Here is a 17,331-nt window from a genome sequence, read left to right as displayed (position 1 = left end):
TTTTGGTCATATACCAAAATGAGTTGAAAAAGGACAGATGCTGGTGGAAAGGGGAACAGGTGTGTTGGAAAGGGGAAAAACGTTTTTGTCCGTGGATTTGGTGGTTACGCAACAGTAACATTTGCTGAAGAAACACCATCTGTTACAGTGGGACTGGCAGATTTGGATAAGGTGGTATATACTATGTTACCGCTATATACCGAAAATTATTAAGAAAAGAAAGAGAAAGGTATATATCCCCATCAGCAGTCAATGTCCACCGTGCTCCCAGATGGAAAAGGAGAGGTTGGCAACTGGAAGGTTTGGTGGAGGATACAGAGCTGTGTGGCTATGAAACTAATAGTAGCCTGAACCGAGTTAGACGCCATTCGGATCTGGACACTGGGAGCCCTGTTAGCGTCACAGGGTCCACATGCCCACCCAGCCCAGGAACTCCCTGTTAACAACACAGGGGCCATTGAGTACGCTGACCGTGTGCGTAGGGGGCCACACCTGTGGACAGCAGGTGCATCAGCAGCAGCAGGCCTGTTAATGCCACTGGGCTGCACAAGCAGGACTGGTAGGACAGGAGCTGGTCTTAACCGTTCTGCGTTACCAACTGTGGTGGTGGCCTGCATCGACACCCTATCCCTGCCTACCTCTGGCCTAAAGCCGCAATGGGTTCAACACATGGAGGTGTGCTCTTTCGGAGCATAATAGAAGACTCCGCACCTCCTTGTTGGCTCCAGCCCCTTTTATAACCTGGGTCCGCCCCAAACCAGGGTGAACCACAATGCACCTTCTGGAGACAAAAGCAGAGTGACACGTCATGAGTGGCATAACTAGCGTTCTATTTGGAACCGCAACTTCAATGATGACCTCATGGCTGCCATCACCCAAACACCTCACCAGTCATCGTCTGACCATCAATAATGCGGTGACAAGTCATAGGAGCGGGCCTCTGCAAGCCATTTGTGAGTGGCCTGGCCACATCGTCAGGACACCTGATGCCCTGTGGTCTATATGGGACCCCCACATCAGGGGCAGGGCCAAAGAGTTAATTACCGGACATAGTCTCTGATGCAGTAAGTGCCTGAGCATGCTCAGTAGCATGAAATACAGTGTCTGAAAAAAGACTATCAGCTTTATGGTGTCTAGGCACTACACAGGACCTAGACCCGGCATGGAGTGCAAGTACCTGTGCAAAGAGGCTTTTCGCACTAAGTGTGGGAGCATGCGCTGTATCCCGAAATGAAGACTTAGCCTCAGCAATGGCACAGTAAGGCTGAGCATACTCACTAGACGAAACACTGTAGTTAGGCTGCGGCTGGGGTAAATCGGCACACGCATGCACACTAGCTGCCTCTCCACACTTAGACGTTGAGGAGAAAGCAGCCAGCTGGACAACCCAAGGCACAGCCCTAAATGGCAGCTGACGCCTGGGCGCAAATGAAACCGCAGCAGGCTTCAAGTTACAGGTTTTGTAACAACAAATACCATCCAAAAGAACAGGTGTACTTCTTCCCATGGATAATCTGATATGATCCTTTTTTTCACGGACACAACCATTGCTAACAAATGTAGATGAGGCCAAAACAGCAGCTCCTTTAATGGATCTGAAGTGCTCCATAAAGTGGCCTCTCCTCCACCCCAATTTCAAGATCCCAAATACTCCATTCCTCTGTGGTGTCAATCCAATCGCACTTGCTTCCTAACAGCTCTCAAGTTTCCACCAGCCCTGCTGAGTATGGGGTAACAGAGATGGTTGAGTTTGCATAGCTGTTCAGTCGCACTATAGCCTGGGAATCAGAGGTCTGCTCCAAAGCTGCAATGAGTACAGACAAGGAAGTTATTATTATTTTTATTATTATTGATTTATAGAGCACCATTGATTCCATGGTGCTGTACATGAGAAGGGGGTTACATACAGAATACATATACAAGTAACTATAGACAGACTGGTACAGAGGGAAGAGGGCCCTGCCCTTGCGGGATTACATTCTAAAGGATTTTTGGGAGGAGACAGTAGGAGTGGTGTAGGTTGAGCGTCAAGTACGTATGGTGGTGGTGTCATTGAAGGTTATAGTCATTTCTGAACAGATGAGTTTTCAGATTCAGTTTGAAGCTTGTGGGTGTAGCAGATAATCTGACGTGTTGAGGTAGCGAGTTCCATGAGACAGGGGAAATGATCTGCGCAGATGGCCAGAAGCTTTGTGAGTGGGATCCAGGCCCCGATGAAGAAGGTGCTGAGCCTAATCTACACCCTCATTTCCAAAAAGTCAATCCTCCTGGTGGAGACAATGGGGAACATGATGAGGAGCACAGATACCTGATTGGAATGACAACTTTACTATTCGGTCAGGGCAGGAAGAGGTTGTCTCGGAGGACTCAGGACGAGGGGAATGAAAACACACAGGGTTATTGATGAGGTTGGAGACCACACTTACTGTCAAACCAAAGTCAGCCAGTCGATGAGGTCAGCAGAGGAGGTGGAGGAGGATGCTACTGACGACGAGGTTACGTTGCGTCTTCCTGGCCAGAGACAAAGTACTGGAAGCATGTCAACAACTGAATCCTGGACCACAACTTTGACTCTGAGCAGAAGTCGTGTTGGCTATGCAGGTCGAATGGGCTGTAAGCCTTGCCTAGCCTGTGAATTTTTGCACATCGCAAAGGATCACCCAAGTCATGGAATCTGTAAGATTTGTCAACAATCTGTAAGTAGAAGGCAAAAACTCACACCTTTGAGTAGTTCCTCCATGAAGTGTCACATGGATATGAATTGATAGCGTGAAGGTGTATTGCTCAGCTTTAGCCACTGTCAATGCAACATGCTTATTTGCCATTGCATGCATTGTTGCAGACTACACACAAGGGGCTGCTGTTTTTTTGGATCTGCCTTTGTTTGGTCACTATAGTAATATCAAATTGCTCTTTGGATGTGGACTTGGAGATGCTGTCTATGAACAGAAGGAAAAGCTAAAGGTGTGTGTTACAGCAAGGAGCCACCGCGGAAACACTTCGTTCATTTGTGAGGGGAGTCATGTTGTACTTTGATGATGAGCCCCGTAATGCCAGTGAGCAGCATCCTGTGCCACAGACCAACATTCTTACAGTGCTGTCTATACTGTTTACCGTGAGAGGAGCGTAAAGTCTGTATTTCTGGAAACTGGACATCAGAGTACCTGGGTACGGTAGGCTGTGCCCAGACAATAATGCGGGCACGCAACACTTTGTTATATTAGCAAAACACATATCTGTTCTGGGTAGGCCGACTATATAGACAATAAGACTTGCTGCCTCTGCACTGTCAAATTGTCACGTACAGTTTAAATCATAGAGGGACAGCAACACATGTTTGCATTGACTGTTGCTTTTCAAGATTTCCATGACTGTGTTGCAGAGCTGTGTGGTTTGCATTCACACTGTTATCATCTGCATTATCTGTGAGGCTTCAGCTAACAAGGGTATTCAGGGGGGGTAATGTGTTTTGACTATGTTTAGGTAGATAACTTGGAAGCTCTTGTGATGCGCCACTGGTAAGTCGTGTTCAAACACACACACACACACACACACGCACAAACACACAATTACTGCTACACAGAGGGATTAGCAGGTAGTAGGCAACAGAATAGATTGTTCAATTATTTAAATTGTATGCATGGTTCTTATTGTTTGTTTTGGTAAAGTTAAACAATCATTTATCAACCCAACTGCCTAGAGTCCTTTTCCTGTTGCCTGGTTTTGCTGCATACTGGGGAGCCCACCCTGTACACAACTTAACATGAAGCATAAGTCGCAATGTGAATTTCACTGTGCTACAATGCGGCCTAGCGTGCCTGTGCAACCACCGCCTGCCCCATCAAGTGCATCTGCGTGCTCTTCATCCTCTGTGACTGTGGGGACAGCAGTCACACATGGTTTTTCACACTGAACTTCCACTCCTTTACCCGCAACAGGGAGTGTGATTGGCAGGTCATCACTTGTTTTGGAAGTGGAAACAGAAGGTATTGTTGAGCTGTCAGACATCGAGAGAACCATCATTGGATGCAGGCTACATTATATCCACACCTGCACCTTCGTCACAGATTGGCTGGACTACCTGCAGTTAATAATTGCATTCCAGAAATGGAAAGGAGTGTAGAATGCACATGTGTTGTACCTTGCTTGGCAGCAAAGGAACACTAACTTAGTATTCCAGACAATTTTAGGATGGCAGAAAAAGAGTCAGCTCTTTGGGCAAATTAAATAGCGTGGCAAAAGTGGACAGATGGGTACAGTGGCCGTGTTCTGTGGGTACCAGGACAGTAAAAGAAGCCTCACTTTCTATCCCTCCTAATGATCAAATGCAGCAAGGAATTCCCTGAGTTTGCTATAAAATTAGCATAGCTAAATGTGCATGAGGGTAGAATGCAGAGGTGCTTGAGATTGCTTGGCACAAGTGGCACAATAAAGGAGTCCAACAGCCACTTTTTGTATGCCACTAAATGGCAGTATTTTTTGCTATCATTATAGCTTATTAAAAACAGAGCAGGAGGGTGTCCTGCACAGGTGCTAGAAATAGCTTGGCACCAGTGGGGCACTAATGGAATACAACAGCCAGTTCTATGATGCCACTAAACGGCAGTATTTTTTGCTATCATTATAGCTTATTAAAAACAGAGCATGAGGGTGTCCTGCACAGGTGATAGAAATAGCTTGGCACCAGTGGGGCACTAATGGAATACAACAGCCAGTTCTATGATGCCACTAAATGGCAGTATTTTTTGCTATCATTATAGCTTATTAAAAACAGAGCAGGAGGGTGTCCTGCACAGGTGCTAGAAATAGCTTGGCACCAGTGGGGCACTAATGGAGTACAACAGCCACTTCTTGTATGCCACTAAGTTTACTCAATTTTTGGTATTATAACGTCTTAGTAAGTAACAATGAGTTTGAGTGTGCAATGCAGGCAGAGGTGCTGCAAATATCTTTGCACTAGTGGGACTATACAGAAGTCCAATAGCCACGTTTAGGATGCCACTAGGTTCACTCAGTGTTTGCTAGTATAACGGCTTAGTAACAATGAGTTTGAGTGTGCAATGCAGGCAGAGGTGCTGCAAATATCTTTGCACTAGTGGGACTATACAGCAGTCCAATAGCCACGTTTAGGATGCCACTAGGTTCATCCAGTGTTTGCTAGTATAATGGCTTAGCTACAATGAGTTTGAGTGTGCAATGCAGGCAGACGTGCTGCAAATATCTTTGCACTACTGGGGCAATACAGAAGTCCAACAGCCACGTTAAGGATGCCACTAAGTTCACTCAGTGTTTGCTAGTATAATGGCTTAGTAACAGTGAGTTTGAGTGTGCAATGCAGGCAGAGGTGCTGCAAATATCTTTGCACTAGTGGGACTATACAGAAGTCCAATAGCCACGTTTAGGATGCCACTAGGTTCACTCAGTGTTTACTAGTATAATGGCTTAGCTACAATGAGTTTGAATGTGCAATGCAGGCAGACGTGCTGCAAATATCTTTGCACTACTGGGGCAATACAGCAGTCCAACAGCCACGTTAAGGATGCCACTAAGTTCACTCAGTGTTTGCTAGTATAATGGCTTAGTAACAATGATTTTGAGTGTGCAATGCAGGCAGAGGTACTGCAAATATCTTTGCACTAGTGGGACTATACAGACGTCCAATAGCCACGTTTAGGATGCCACTAGGTTCAATCAGTGTTTGCTAGTATAATGGCTTAGTAACAATGAGTTTGAGTGTGCAATGCAGGCAGAGGTGCTGCAAATATCTTTGCACTAGTGGGACTATACAGAAGTCCAATAGCCACGTTTAGGATGCCACTAGGTTCACTCAGTGTTTGCTAGTATAATGGCTTAGTAACAATGAGTTTGAGTGTGCAATGCAGGCAGAGGTGCTGCAAATATCTTTGCACTAGTGGGACAATACAGAAGTCCAATAGCCACGTTTAGGATGCCACTAGGTTCATTCAGTGTTTGCTAGTATAATGGCTTAGCTACAATGAGTTTGAGTGTGCAATGCAGGCAGACGTGTTGCAAATATCTTTGCACTACTGGGGCAATACAGCAGTCCAACAGCCACGTTAAGGATGCCACTAAGTTCACTCAGTGTTTGCTAGTATAACGGCTTAGTAACAATGAGTTTGAGTGTGCAATGCAGGCAGAGGTGCTGCAAATATCTTTGCACTAGTGGGACTATACAGAAGTCCAATAGCCACGTTTAGGATGCCACTAGGTTCAATCAGTGTTTGCTAGTATAATGGCTTAGTAACAATGAGTTTGAGTGTGCAATGCAGGCAGAGGTGCTGCAAATATCTTTGCACTACTGGGGCAATACAGCAGTCCAACAGCCACGTTTAGGATGCCGCTAAGTTCACTCAGTGTTTGCTAGTATAATGGCTTAGTAACAATGAGTTTTAGTGTGCAATGCAGGCAGACGGGTACAGTGCCAGGGTTGTGGGTCTCTGGGTAGAGGAAAGGAAGCCTGCCTTTCTATCCCTCCTAATGGGGAAATGCAGCGAGGAAATCCCTGACCTTAGCTACACAGACGCTGTCATTTTGTGTAGCTGTTAAACTCTGTTTTCAGGACCTGTCACCTATGGCTCTGACCCTGCCGGTATGAGCCCTTAAAAGGACTGATAGAAAGTGCTATCCCTCTGCTGTACAGCACTGTGTATGGAGCGTATACAGCAGTATCGGCGATAGGAGCTGCACCAGTGATGTCTGGCACCAAGGACGCAGAAGAGATAATGGCGTCCGGACGGGCAGATACTCGTTTTTATAATGCAGGGACATGTGACATGGACATCCTATCACACATGCCGTTGCTTCTCTGGCTAAAAGTCCACTTAGCTGTGTGTGTGTCTGGGATTGGCTGACATGCTGGCCCTCCCCACTACATGCGCGCGCTTAGGGAAGGAAGACAAGGGAAAAAAAAAAAAAAAATGGCGATCACCATTATCCAAACAGCAGTGATCTGAATGCGCTGTTCCCGCACACTATACACTGAAATGTCATAATAGTGTGAGTCACAGAGTGACTCACACTATTACAGCGGAAAGCCAGCTAGGAATTAGCTGTTTTTTTTTGCTGCTAGAACCGTTCTCGAATGTATCTAGAACTATCGAGCTTTTGTAAAAAGCTCGAGTTCTAGTTCGATCTAGAACAGCCCCCAAAATCACTCGAGCCTAGAACTGGAGAACCTCGAACCGCGAACCGCGCTCAATTCTACTCAGCACCCACTGCATACGAAAAGTGTAACGTGTCATAAATCTATGCCTAATGTTAAAAAGAGGACAATGTATTATGCCAAGGGTAAAATACCGTGGGAATGTACTACACATTAAGCATTTAAGGTGAAACTCGTAAAAACAGACTTTAATATTACAAGCTAAAAATGGAACCAATAGTATTTATATATTATAATTGACAGTTATTACAATTACAGCAATTATTAACACGTAATTTGACACAATTACAAATATTCTCTGTGTTCCTTACTTAATGTAGGCACAAAAAGTGCTGAAAACATATATTTGGCATAAAGCATACTCTTCCTTATTTTGGTGCAATTTTGTGACAGATCTGTTGTGCTTTTTGCTTAGTAAATATCCCTCACATTTGTACTTTCTCAGTTACAGCGGTATGTATAGATAACACATGTCCATGGCCACAAACTTTCAAATGTTCTTTATCTAAAGTGAAAATGACTGTAATCTTTTGGATTTCATTGATATGGTTTTCAAAAGTTTTATTATTTTCGCAAAGAGAAACAAAATAATAATTTTGCAGATCTCATTTTTCGTGACTAATTAAAAATATAGAAAATTATGTTAAAAAGGAAGCTTTTGAGACCACCTCACACAGGCTTGATAAGTTGTTTTGAAAGCTTTTTTGACTTATTTTATTTTTGTGAGCCATTAAAATAGATCAGATTTCCAAGACTTATTTTGTTTGTCTTTCACAGTGAAATATAGCTGCTTTTCTAATGACTAACATGGTACGGACCCCTATTTTTCCTTCTATTTTGGTGTTAATGAATTCTGAATATTCTTTGGTTGTGTGCTTAAACCAAATAGTAAATACATCTAAACAGCATTGTAAGAAAACCATTCTATCTGGATATTTCAATAAAAATGTAGAAATGCCCAACGTTGTATAATTCCTAATGCTGTGTCCCTTCTTTACATCTACAGAACCTCCCATCATAACAATTCCTCTTATAGATACTACTGTGAATGCAGGTTCAACAGTGCTTCTAAATTGTCAAGCAGAAGGTGAACCTAAACCCGACATTGCGTGGTCTCGTGTGACACATCCCATGTCTGGAGATATTCGATTCACTATATTATCAAATGGCTCTCTTCAAATTGTTGCAGCTCGCAAGGAGGATACTTCTATGTATGAATGCAGAGCAACAAATGTCATGGGCTCTGTAGTTGCCAAGGCTTCTTTAACTGTACAAGGTATTATTTAATCATTTGCAACTTGTATATAGCAATCTTAAGTCAGATAGCAGGTTTTAAAGGAGATGTTGATCATTACAACTTCTGCAGATATATGTTCTATTATAACTAATAAACACCATAAATGGAGATTACCTATTCAGCGAAGATTATTATTATCGCTTATTCACTTTTATAACACTTTCTTGATACCTGGGGTTTCAGCTGTTCTGCTAGTGGAAATGAGCTGATAGTCAAAATGTCCTCATTTAGTGAAATGGTAATTCCAATAGGATTACGCCTTTAAAGGGAACCTGTCAGCAGAAATTTCGCCCAAAACCTAAAAGATTCCCCCTCTGCAGCTCCTGGGCTGCATTCTAGAAAGGTCCCTGTTATTATTGTGCCCCATGTGAGACCAAAATAAAGACTTTATAAAGTGGTACCTTTTTGTATTTAGATACTGTAAATGTGACACGGGGCGGGCTCTCTGGCATCCGTTATTCTGCCTCCTGGTCCTGTATGCCGCCCCCATCACTCCTTTCCATAGCTGATGCACCGCCCACTGCTCCAGCCATCCCCGCGCATGCGCAGTGCCAGTCTCACGGGACTGAGCAGTGTGACCGCTGGTGACGTGTGCGCAGGCAAGTGATTATGGGCGGGGCTGTGATTGTTATCAGCAAGTACCCGCCCATAATCTCGTGAGCGCGCAAACCTCACCAGCGGTCACACTGTGCTCAGGGTAGTGCTAGACTGTATGGGCTGCTTCCAGGGATGACGTCCCTTTTATCACATGATAGGGGCGTGTTCAAAATACTATCACGTGACAAAAGGGACGTCATCCCTGGAAGCAGCCCATGTAGTCTAGCATCTACCCTGAGCACAGTGTGACTGCTGGTGAGGTTTGCGCGCTCACGAGATTATGGGCGGGTACTTGCTGATAACAATCACAGCCCCGCCCATAATCACTTGCCTGCGCACACGTCACCAGCGGTCACACTGCTCAGTCCCGTGAGACTGGCACTGGGCATGCGCAGGGATGGCTGGAGCAGTGAGCGGTGCATCAGCTATGGAGAGGAGCGATGGGGGCGGCATACAGGACCAGGAGGCAGAATAACGGATGCCAGAGAGCCCGCCCCCGTGTCACATTTACAGTATCTAAATACAAAAAGGTACCACTTTATAAAGTCTTTATTTTGGTCTCACATGGGGCACAATAATAACAGGGACCTTTCTAGAATGCAGCCCAGGAGCTGCAGAGGGGGAATCTTTTAGGTTTTGGGCGAAATTTCTGCTGACAGGTTCCCTTTAAGTGATTAAAACTAAACCATAACAAAAATTTATAGTTTACACAGTTCCAGGAAAGATTTGGACAATTACTGGTGCTATGAGTTGTAAATTGACACAAATAGAAGCAGCTGATTGTCATTCGACTGGACTTTAAATATGTGTTGTACAACTATATTGAGATTTTTTTTGTTTGATGTGAAATTTAGCCAATTTATCAGTAAAGGTGGCTTTACACACTGCAACATCGCAAACGACATCATGTAACGTCACCGGTTTTGTGACGTAATAGCGACCTCCCCAGCGACATTGCAGTGTGTGAAACACATCAGCGACCTGGCCCCTGCTGTGAAGTTGCTGATCGCTACAAATCGTTGAGGACCATTCTTTGGTCCTTTGTTTCCCGCTGTGCAGCATGATCGCTAGAAAGTCTCAGTGTGTAAAGGGGACTTTACAGCGACTTCGTTAGCGACTTCCCTTTCAAAAAGCTGCTTTACAACGTCCCCAATGACTAGCTAGGTCGTTCTGCAGGTCCGGATCGCTGTTGCGTTGTTGGCCAGGTCTGCCTGTTTGACAGCTCACCAGAGACTCACCAGAGACTTTGTAGCGATCCCGGCCAGGTTGGGATCGCTGGTGGGATCGCTAGAAAGTCTTAGTGTGTAAAGGGGCCTTAAGTTCTAATTCATAATTTAATGCAGATAATATTTGAAAAATATTGGAATTTTCAATTACTCTCATGTGAAAAAAATATTAGCATTTTTGCAGAATAAAACTTTCAACAATGACCTGTTTTCCAGTGCATGGTGGGTTTTCAGATTGGCTACCATGGCAATCATGCAGTGTCACTTGTGGCCAAGGAGTTCAAAAACGTATACGACTGTGTGACAACCCTGCTCCGGCAAATGGTGGCCAACCCTGCCACGGAGAAGAGTCAGAGACAAGAATCTGTAAAAATAAACTTTGTCCAGGTATTGTAGTTTAATCAGTTTCTGCAGTTATTGTTGTAAAACAATCAGCCGTGTACATAGTAGGTAATGCAAAACCTCGGCTCATATCACACAAAAGGCAAATGTGCATACCAGATATTGCCAGAGACAAAATAGCAATCCGTAAAGATCTTAACATGGAAATGACTGATATTTATCATCATTTTTGTATTACATAAATGTGTCCTGCTATTACTCACCTATCTCTGTGCATTATGCCTTTTGGCTTGATATGTATATATATATATATATATATATATATATATATATATATAAATAGTGCTCAGCGTAAATGAGTACACCCCAACAGATTTGTTTGACAAACTTTTAGTCTCCTTTTTCTTAACATCTTTTTCTATGGGATACCATATTGTAAAATGTAAAACACTCCCTCTAAAGTGGACCATTGATTGTAAACAAGATTTGTTATATTACATAGCCAAAAAAAATAATTTCTCTAACAAATTAATTCAAAAATATGTGGCAAAAATGAGAACTTTGCAGGAGCAAAGCTGAGGCTTAACTCATTCTCAGCATGCCGTAAATTTACTTCATAGGTCATGCTGTCCCGTTAATGTGGGCTCACACACTGAGCCCACATCTTTCCCTGCACATGACAGCTGATGTGATTAGCCACAGGTGGAACAGAGATGTTGGCAGCTGTTAGCCAGTTAAATCCCACTGTCAATCGCTAACAGCAGAATTTAATACTAACCTGCAGATAGCGCATCATTCCCTGCTGCCATCGGCGCACCAGTGACGTCATCACAGGGCGCCAATGGGTTGTCATGACAATTATGGATCAGCTGATGACCCTTGTGTCTGTCATGACAATCTGCGAGCTGGCGTTCCTAGGAGATCATAATTACAGCTATGCAGAGCAGTGATGATGCTCTACTCTGCATAGCAAAAGTGATCCGACGATCGCAGCCTTAAGTCCCCTGTGTGTACTAGTAAATACAATAGGAAGTTAAAAAAGTTTTAAAAAATATATAAAAAACACAAGTTGAAATCACTACCCTTTTACCCCATTGAAGCTAAAATAATTAAAAATAAAAAATACACATATTTGGTATCACTGCGTTCAGAAATGTCAAATTTATCTACCAAAATATAAAATTAATCCAATCAGTGAACAGCGTAACAAAAAAACTTTAAAAACGCCGGAATAACAGGTTTTTGGCCACTGCAACAATGCAATAAAATACAATAAGAGGCGATCAAAACATAGAGACAAAATGATTAATAAATGCAACACATGATAGTCTGGATGCTGGAAAAGCAGCTCATATATAGTTCCAAAGAAATTGAAGCTGTCCTGCAGGTTCAGAGTGCATCAGAGTCTGGACGAGCTACAGTATCTGATAACATTTGAATGTAATAAAACAATATGCCATCAGACCCAAGAGGACCCCGCTGCTGACATAGAGCCATTAAAAAGTTAGACTGTAGATTGGCAAAATGTTCTTGAGAAATCTAAATTTGTTCTTTTAAAATATCTTGTGGACAGAGGAAACCAAGATAGAGCTTTTTGGTAAAGCACATCATTCTACTCATTACTGAAAATGGAATGAGGTCTACAAAGGAAAGCACATAGTACCTGCAGTCAAATATGCTGAAGGTTCAAGATGTTTTGACGTTGTGTAAGGCATAAAAAAATCAAAAGATTATCAAACATTTTTTTTCAATGTAGTGCCCAGTGTCAGAAAGCTGGCTTTCGTTCCAAAGTCAGGGGTCTTCCAACAGGACTATGACTCCAAACATTAGTTCAAGAAACACCCAGAAATGAATAGAAACAAAGTACTGGAGAGTTCTGGAGTGGCTAGTACTGAATCCAGATCTAAAATGCATTGAAAACGTGGAGAGATCTTAAAATTGCCACTGGGAGAAGACACTAGAGATGAGCGAACCAGTCACGGTTCGGCTTGAGCTCGGTTCGCCGAACCGAGGTCTGCTTCTAGTTAGGTTCGGCGAACCACTCAAACCCATAGGAAACAATGGAAGGCAATCACAAACACATGAAAACACATTATAAATGTTCACATACAGTTAATAAACATTGCTATAACACTTACCGGTCCCCGCGATCCCTCCTGCACTCTTTCTCCTGCCGCTATTCCATCTGATGATCGCTGAATCCTCCCGGTAACCAGCACTGCCAGCAGTGATGCAGGACCTATCGTGACATCAAAATAGCCATGTGACTAGTCATGTGTCTGTTATCTCATTGGCTACAGACTGGTCACATGACTATGACGCGTCATGTAGGACCTGTCATTGCATCTCTCTGTTACACGGTGCACGTTTGTGTATCACCGTGTACCGGCGACATGCTCTAGCACATGGTCAACTCCCCGCTCTGCTTCCCCATTCCCTTAAGGTACCGTCACACTAAGCGACACTCCAGCGATCCCACCAGCAACCTGACCTGGCAGGGATCGCTGGAGCGTCGCTACACGGGTTGCTGGTGAGCTGTCACATAGGCAGATCTCACCAGCAACCAGTGACCAGCCCCCATTCAGCAGCACGCGTGGAAGCGATGCTGCGCTTGGTAACTAAGGTAAATATCGGGTAACCAATCCGATATTTACCTTGGTTACCAGCACACACCACTTAGCGCTGGCTCCCTGCACTCCAAGCCAGAGTACACATTGGGTTAATTTAACCCAATGTGTAGTCTGGCTATGTGTGCAGGGAGCAGGGAGCCGGCACTGACAGCGTGAGAGCGTCAAACGCTGGTAACGAAGGTAAATATCGGGTAACCAAGGAAAGGGCTTCTGGGTTACCCGATGTTTACCGTAGTTACCAGCGTCCGCAGAAGCCAGCTCCTGACCGGCTGACACAGCCGGTCAATCACGGAGATCATCGTTGCCAGAGCAACGCGCTTGGTAGCGGTGATGGGGACGTCCCACTACCAGCACGCAGCAGCACCGGAATCACGTGATCGGAGCAGCATTGCTATGGCAACCCGTGCCACTACTTACAGCCGGGAGCCTGTGGTCACTCTCACAGAGTGATTTTTGCACGGAGCACAGCGTCTTCCCCCATGCAGCTGTGTGTGATGTCTGATGGAGCAGACAGAGCTGCATGTGTTGAAGGAGAAAGAAGACAGAAGAGCAGGATCGTGGAGGGGTGACAGGGGGTAATAAAGATGGAGTCTCTAATGTGTCTGTGTATTTATTTCTATTAAAGTATTTTTTTTCTGTGTGGTGTTTTTTTTTAACCCTTTATTGGAGATTCTTAATGGATGGGTCAAACTTGCCTGACATTAAGAATCTCTGGCTTAATACTGGCTAGTAAAACAAAGCCAGTATTAACTCATGATTACCCAAAAAGCCACCCGGCTCCAGGGCTGTTGGAAGAGTTGGATACAGCGCCAGATGATGGCGCTTCTATGAGAGCGCCATTTTCTGGGGCGGCTGCGGACTGCAAATCACAGCAGAGGGGCCCAGAAACCTCGGGCTAACCTGTGCTGTGGATTCCAATCCCCAGCTGCCTAGTTGTACCTGGCTGGACACAAAAATAGGGCGAAGCCTACGTCATTTTTTTTTTTTTTTAATTATTTCATAAAATTCATGAATTAAGTAAAAAAAAGGGCTTCCCTATATTTTTAGTTCCCAGCTGGGTACAAATAGGCAGCTGGGGGTTGGGGACAGACCATACCTGCCTGCTGTACCTGGCTAGCATACAAAAATATGGCGAAGCGCACGTCATTTTTTTGTAGTTTTTTGGCAAAAAAAATAAAAAATGCTTCCCTGGATTTTCCATTGCCAGTGAAGGTAACACCAAGCAGTGGGGGTTGGCAGCCAGTAGCTGCTTGGATTACCCTCAGCTAGCAATACAAAAAATGCAGCGGGAGCCCATATATATATTTTTTAATTATTTATTTAAATACCTAAAAACAAAAAGGGCTTCCCTGTATTTTGATTACCTGACATGACAGTGCTGTAAAAATAAATCTTTAAAAAAATGACGTAGCGCTCCGCTGTATTTTTGATTCTCAGTGCACATAAAGCAGACAGCTATGGGTTGCCACCCCCATCTGCCTGGCGTTACCTTGGCTGGTAATCAAAATACAGGGAAGCCCATTAATTTTTTCAATTTAAAAAAATAGTTTAAAAAAAAATGACGGTGGGCCCCCCCATTTTTGAAAGCCAGCTAGGGTAAAGCAGACAGCTGTAGCCTGAAAACCACAGCTGGCAGCATTACCATGGTTGGGGATCCAATGTGGAGGTCACTCCAGGCTCTTTTTTTATATTTATTTTATAAATATTAATAATTACAAAAAAAAGTAGGGTCCCCCCAAATTGGATCACCAGCCAAGGTAAAGCGGACAGCTGTGGTCTGGTATTCTCAGGGTGGGAAGGTCATAGTTATTGGGCCTTCACAGCCTAAAAATAGCAGGCCGCAGGCACCCCAGACGTGGCGCATCCAGTAGATGCGCAAATCCTGGCGCTTCACCCCAGCTCATCCCGTGCCCTGGTGCAGTGGCAAATGGGGTAATAAATGGTGTTGATACTAGCTGTAAAGTCACCTGACATCAAGCCCAGCAGTTTGTGATGTCATGGTGTCTATCAGATACCCGACATCATAAACTGTCAGTACTAACAAAAAAAAATCGACAAAAAAAATTTGTTTGAAAAAAAAACCTCCCCAAAACATTCCCTCTTTCACCAATGTATTGTAAGAAAAAAAATAAGGGGGTCCCACGACGACTCTGGACCGTCTAGAATATGGGGGGAGACACTCATGGAACGTATCCCCCATTTTCTAAGAGTGCAGACGCTCCATGTGAGGAGTGTGGGTGCAATGAATCTGCACCCACTCTCCTCGGGTCCACAGCAGCAGAGTCCATGTTGTAACGGTTGCTACCAAAGCTGCAATGCCCTGCTCATGAGGTAAGGCATGCCTAATCAGGAGAACTATTCTACATTTCCAAATATTGGTATTTGCTGATATTATTGCTATTTCACCTACTATATATTGGGGAAAGGATCTTGGAGATGGAATACCCCTTTAAGTCCAGTTATCCAGCTGAATGAATACTAAACAACAGAGCTTGCTATTTAGATGTGTTTTCTTGTGGCGTATAAAGGACTCTCATGTTTGGTAGTCGTTCAGCAGGGCAACTATAAAATCAAATACCTCCATTTGGAAATGTAGTATATAGCTCTCCTGATCAACTATGTTCCTTACCTCATGAGCAGGGCATTGCAGTAATAATAATAATTTATATAGCGCTATTAATTCCATAGCGCTTTGCATACATTGGTAACACTGTCCCAATTGGGGCTCACAATCTAATTTCCCTATCTGTATGTCTTTGGAGTGTGGGAGGAAACCAGAGTACCCGGAGGAAACCCACGCAAACACGGGGAGAACATACAAACTCCTTGCAGATGGTGTCCTTGGTGGGAATTGAAGCCAGGACTTCAGCGCTGCAAGACTGCAGTGCTAACCACTGAGCCATCGTGCCGCCCATTTAGCTTACAGATGCATAACCACCACTCACTGTGTCTGAACACAGGAAGCTGAGCTGACAGCCGCTCTGTGCATGCGGTAGCGTCTATTGTGAAGGAGAGGGCCGCGGGGGATCAACGCTGCACAAGTATCGTGGGACACCGGGAATCACCGGTGGTGTTATAGGGGGTGACCTGGCAGGGCCTGGGGAGGAGTTTTCTGTCGCATGTGTCATGGCACATGCGACAGAAATCAGAGGAGTGGGGTGACTGCGGCCGGCGCGCTGCTGTGCGCGCGGCCATCTTGGATTTCCGGGAGGGGGTCAGGGGGGGCACTTTGGTGACACCGAGGGACCGGAGGGGACCGCGGAGGAGATTTATCATGTTTGTTCATGCCAGATGGGAGATAAATAATTTTTTTACCAACGCTGTCATTTACTGTAAGGTGATCATCGGTGTACGGTGTATACCGGTGATCACGTGAGCGGGGACCGGAAAAACGGCCTAAATCATGATCTCCAGGGTCTCAGCTACCCCCTGAAACCCCGGAGATTTTCTGACGCTGGGGGGCGCTATTCACTTATTTCTGCCTGCTGTTTATAAACGGCAGATCAGAATAAGGCTACATTCACATGACCGATCCGTTTTTGCGGTCCGCAAAAAACGGTTCGTTTTTTTACGGGTGCATCCGTGTGGCATCCGTTTCTGTTCCATATACGGTCCGTATGTCATCCGTGTGCCTTCAGTTTCTTTTCCATATACGGTCCGCATGTCATCCGGGTGCCTTCCGTTTGTTTGCGTACTGCAACAAAAATGAAGGAGGGAAAATGCATAAATTTACACAGGATCTGTGATGCCCTGAACCCCCAGGGGTCACAGGTAACAACACACAACACCACACACATCCCCACCCCAGTGAGGCACTAGCAGCCAACAAGTCCTGACCGCCTCCCTCAGGTCTAGCAAGGCACACCTGGTGGGCGGAGCCAGGCGGATAGGCACGCCCTCCGAGGAGTCTGCTGGCCTGAGGCAGGGAAAGGACAAGTGAGTCGAGTGGGGAGAGGAGTAGTGAGAGGAGTAAAAGTGGCGAGCTGAGAGTCAGGGGCCTGGACGGAGCCTAGGACCCCTTGGAACGGTCAGGCAGGCAGACGGTGGTGGCCGTCT

The 17,331-nt window shown here is 44.8% G+C and overlaps 1 protein-coding gene across 1 annotated transcript in view; it reads left to right on the top strand.

The window, feature by feature from the left end:
- The window catches only part of HMCN1 (hemicentin 1), a 921,797-nt gene that overhangs the window by 645,386 nt on the left and 259,080 nt on the right, over window positions 1-17,331 (top strand). The window contains exons 87-88 of the mRNA XM_075322013.1: window positions 8,190-8,459; window positions 10,520-10,690. Coding sequence (XP_075178128.1) covers window positions 8,190-8,459; window positions 10,520-10,690 — 441 coding nt within the window. The remainder of the gene's footprint in view (window positions 1-8,189; window positions 8,460-10,519; window positions 10,691-17,331) is intronic.

Source organism: Anomaloglossus baeobatrachus, chromosome 8 (genome assembly GCF_048569485.1).
Source record: "Anomaloglossus baeobatrachus isolate aAnoBae1 chromosome 8, aAnoBae1.hap1, whole genome shotgun sequence".
NCBI lineage: Eukaryota > Metazoa > Chordata > Amphibia > Anura > Aromobatidae > Anomaloglossus > Anomaloglossus baeobatrachus.
Note: the sequence above shows the minus strand (reverse complement) of the source record. Positions and strands in the feature narration are given on the sequence as shown.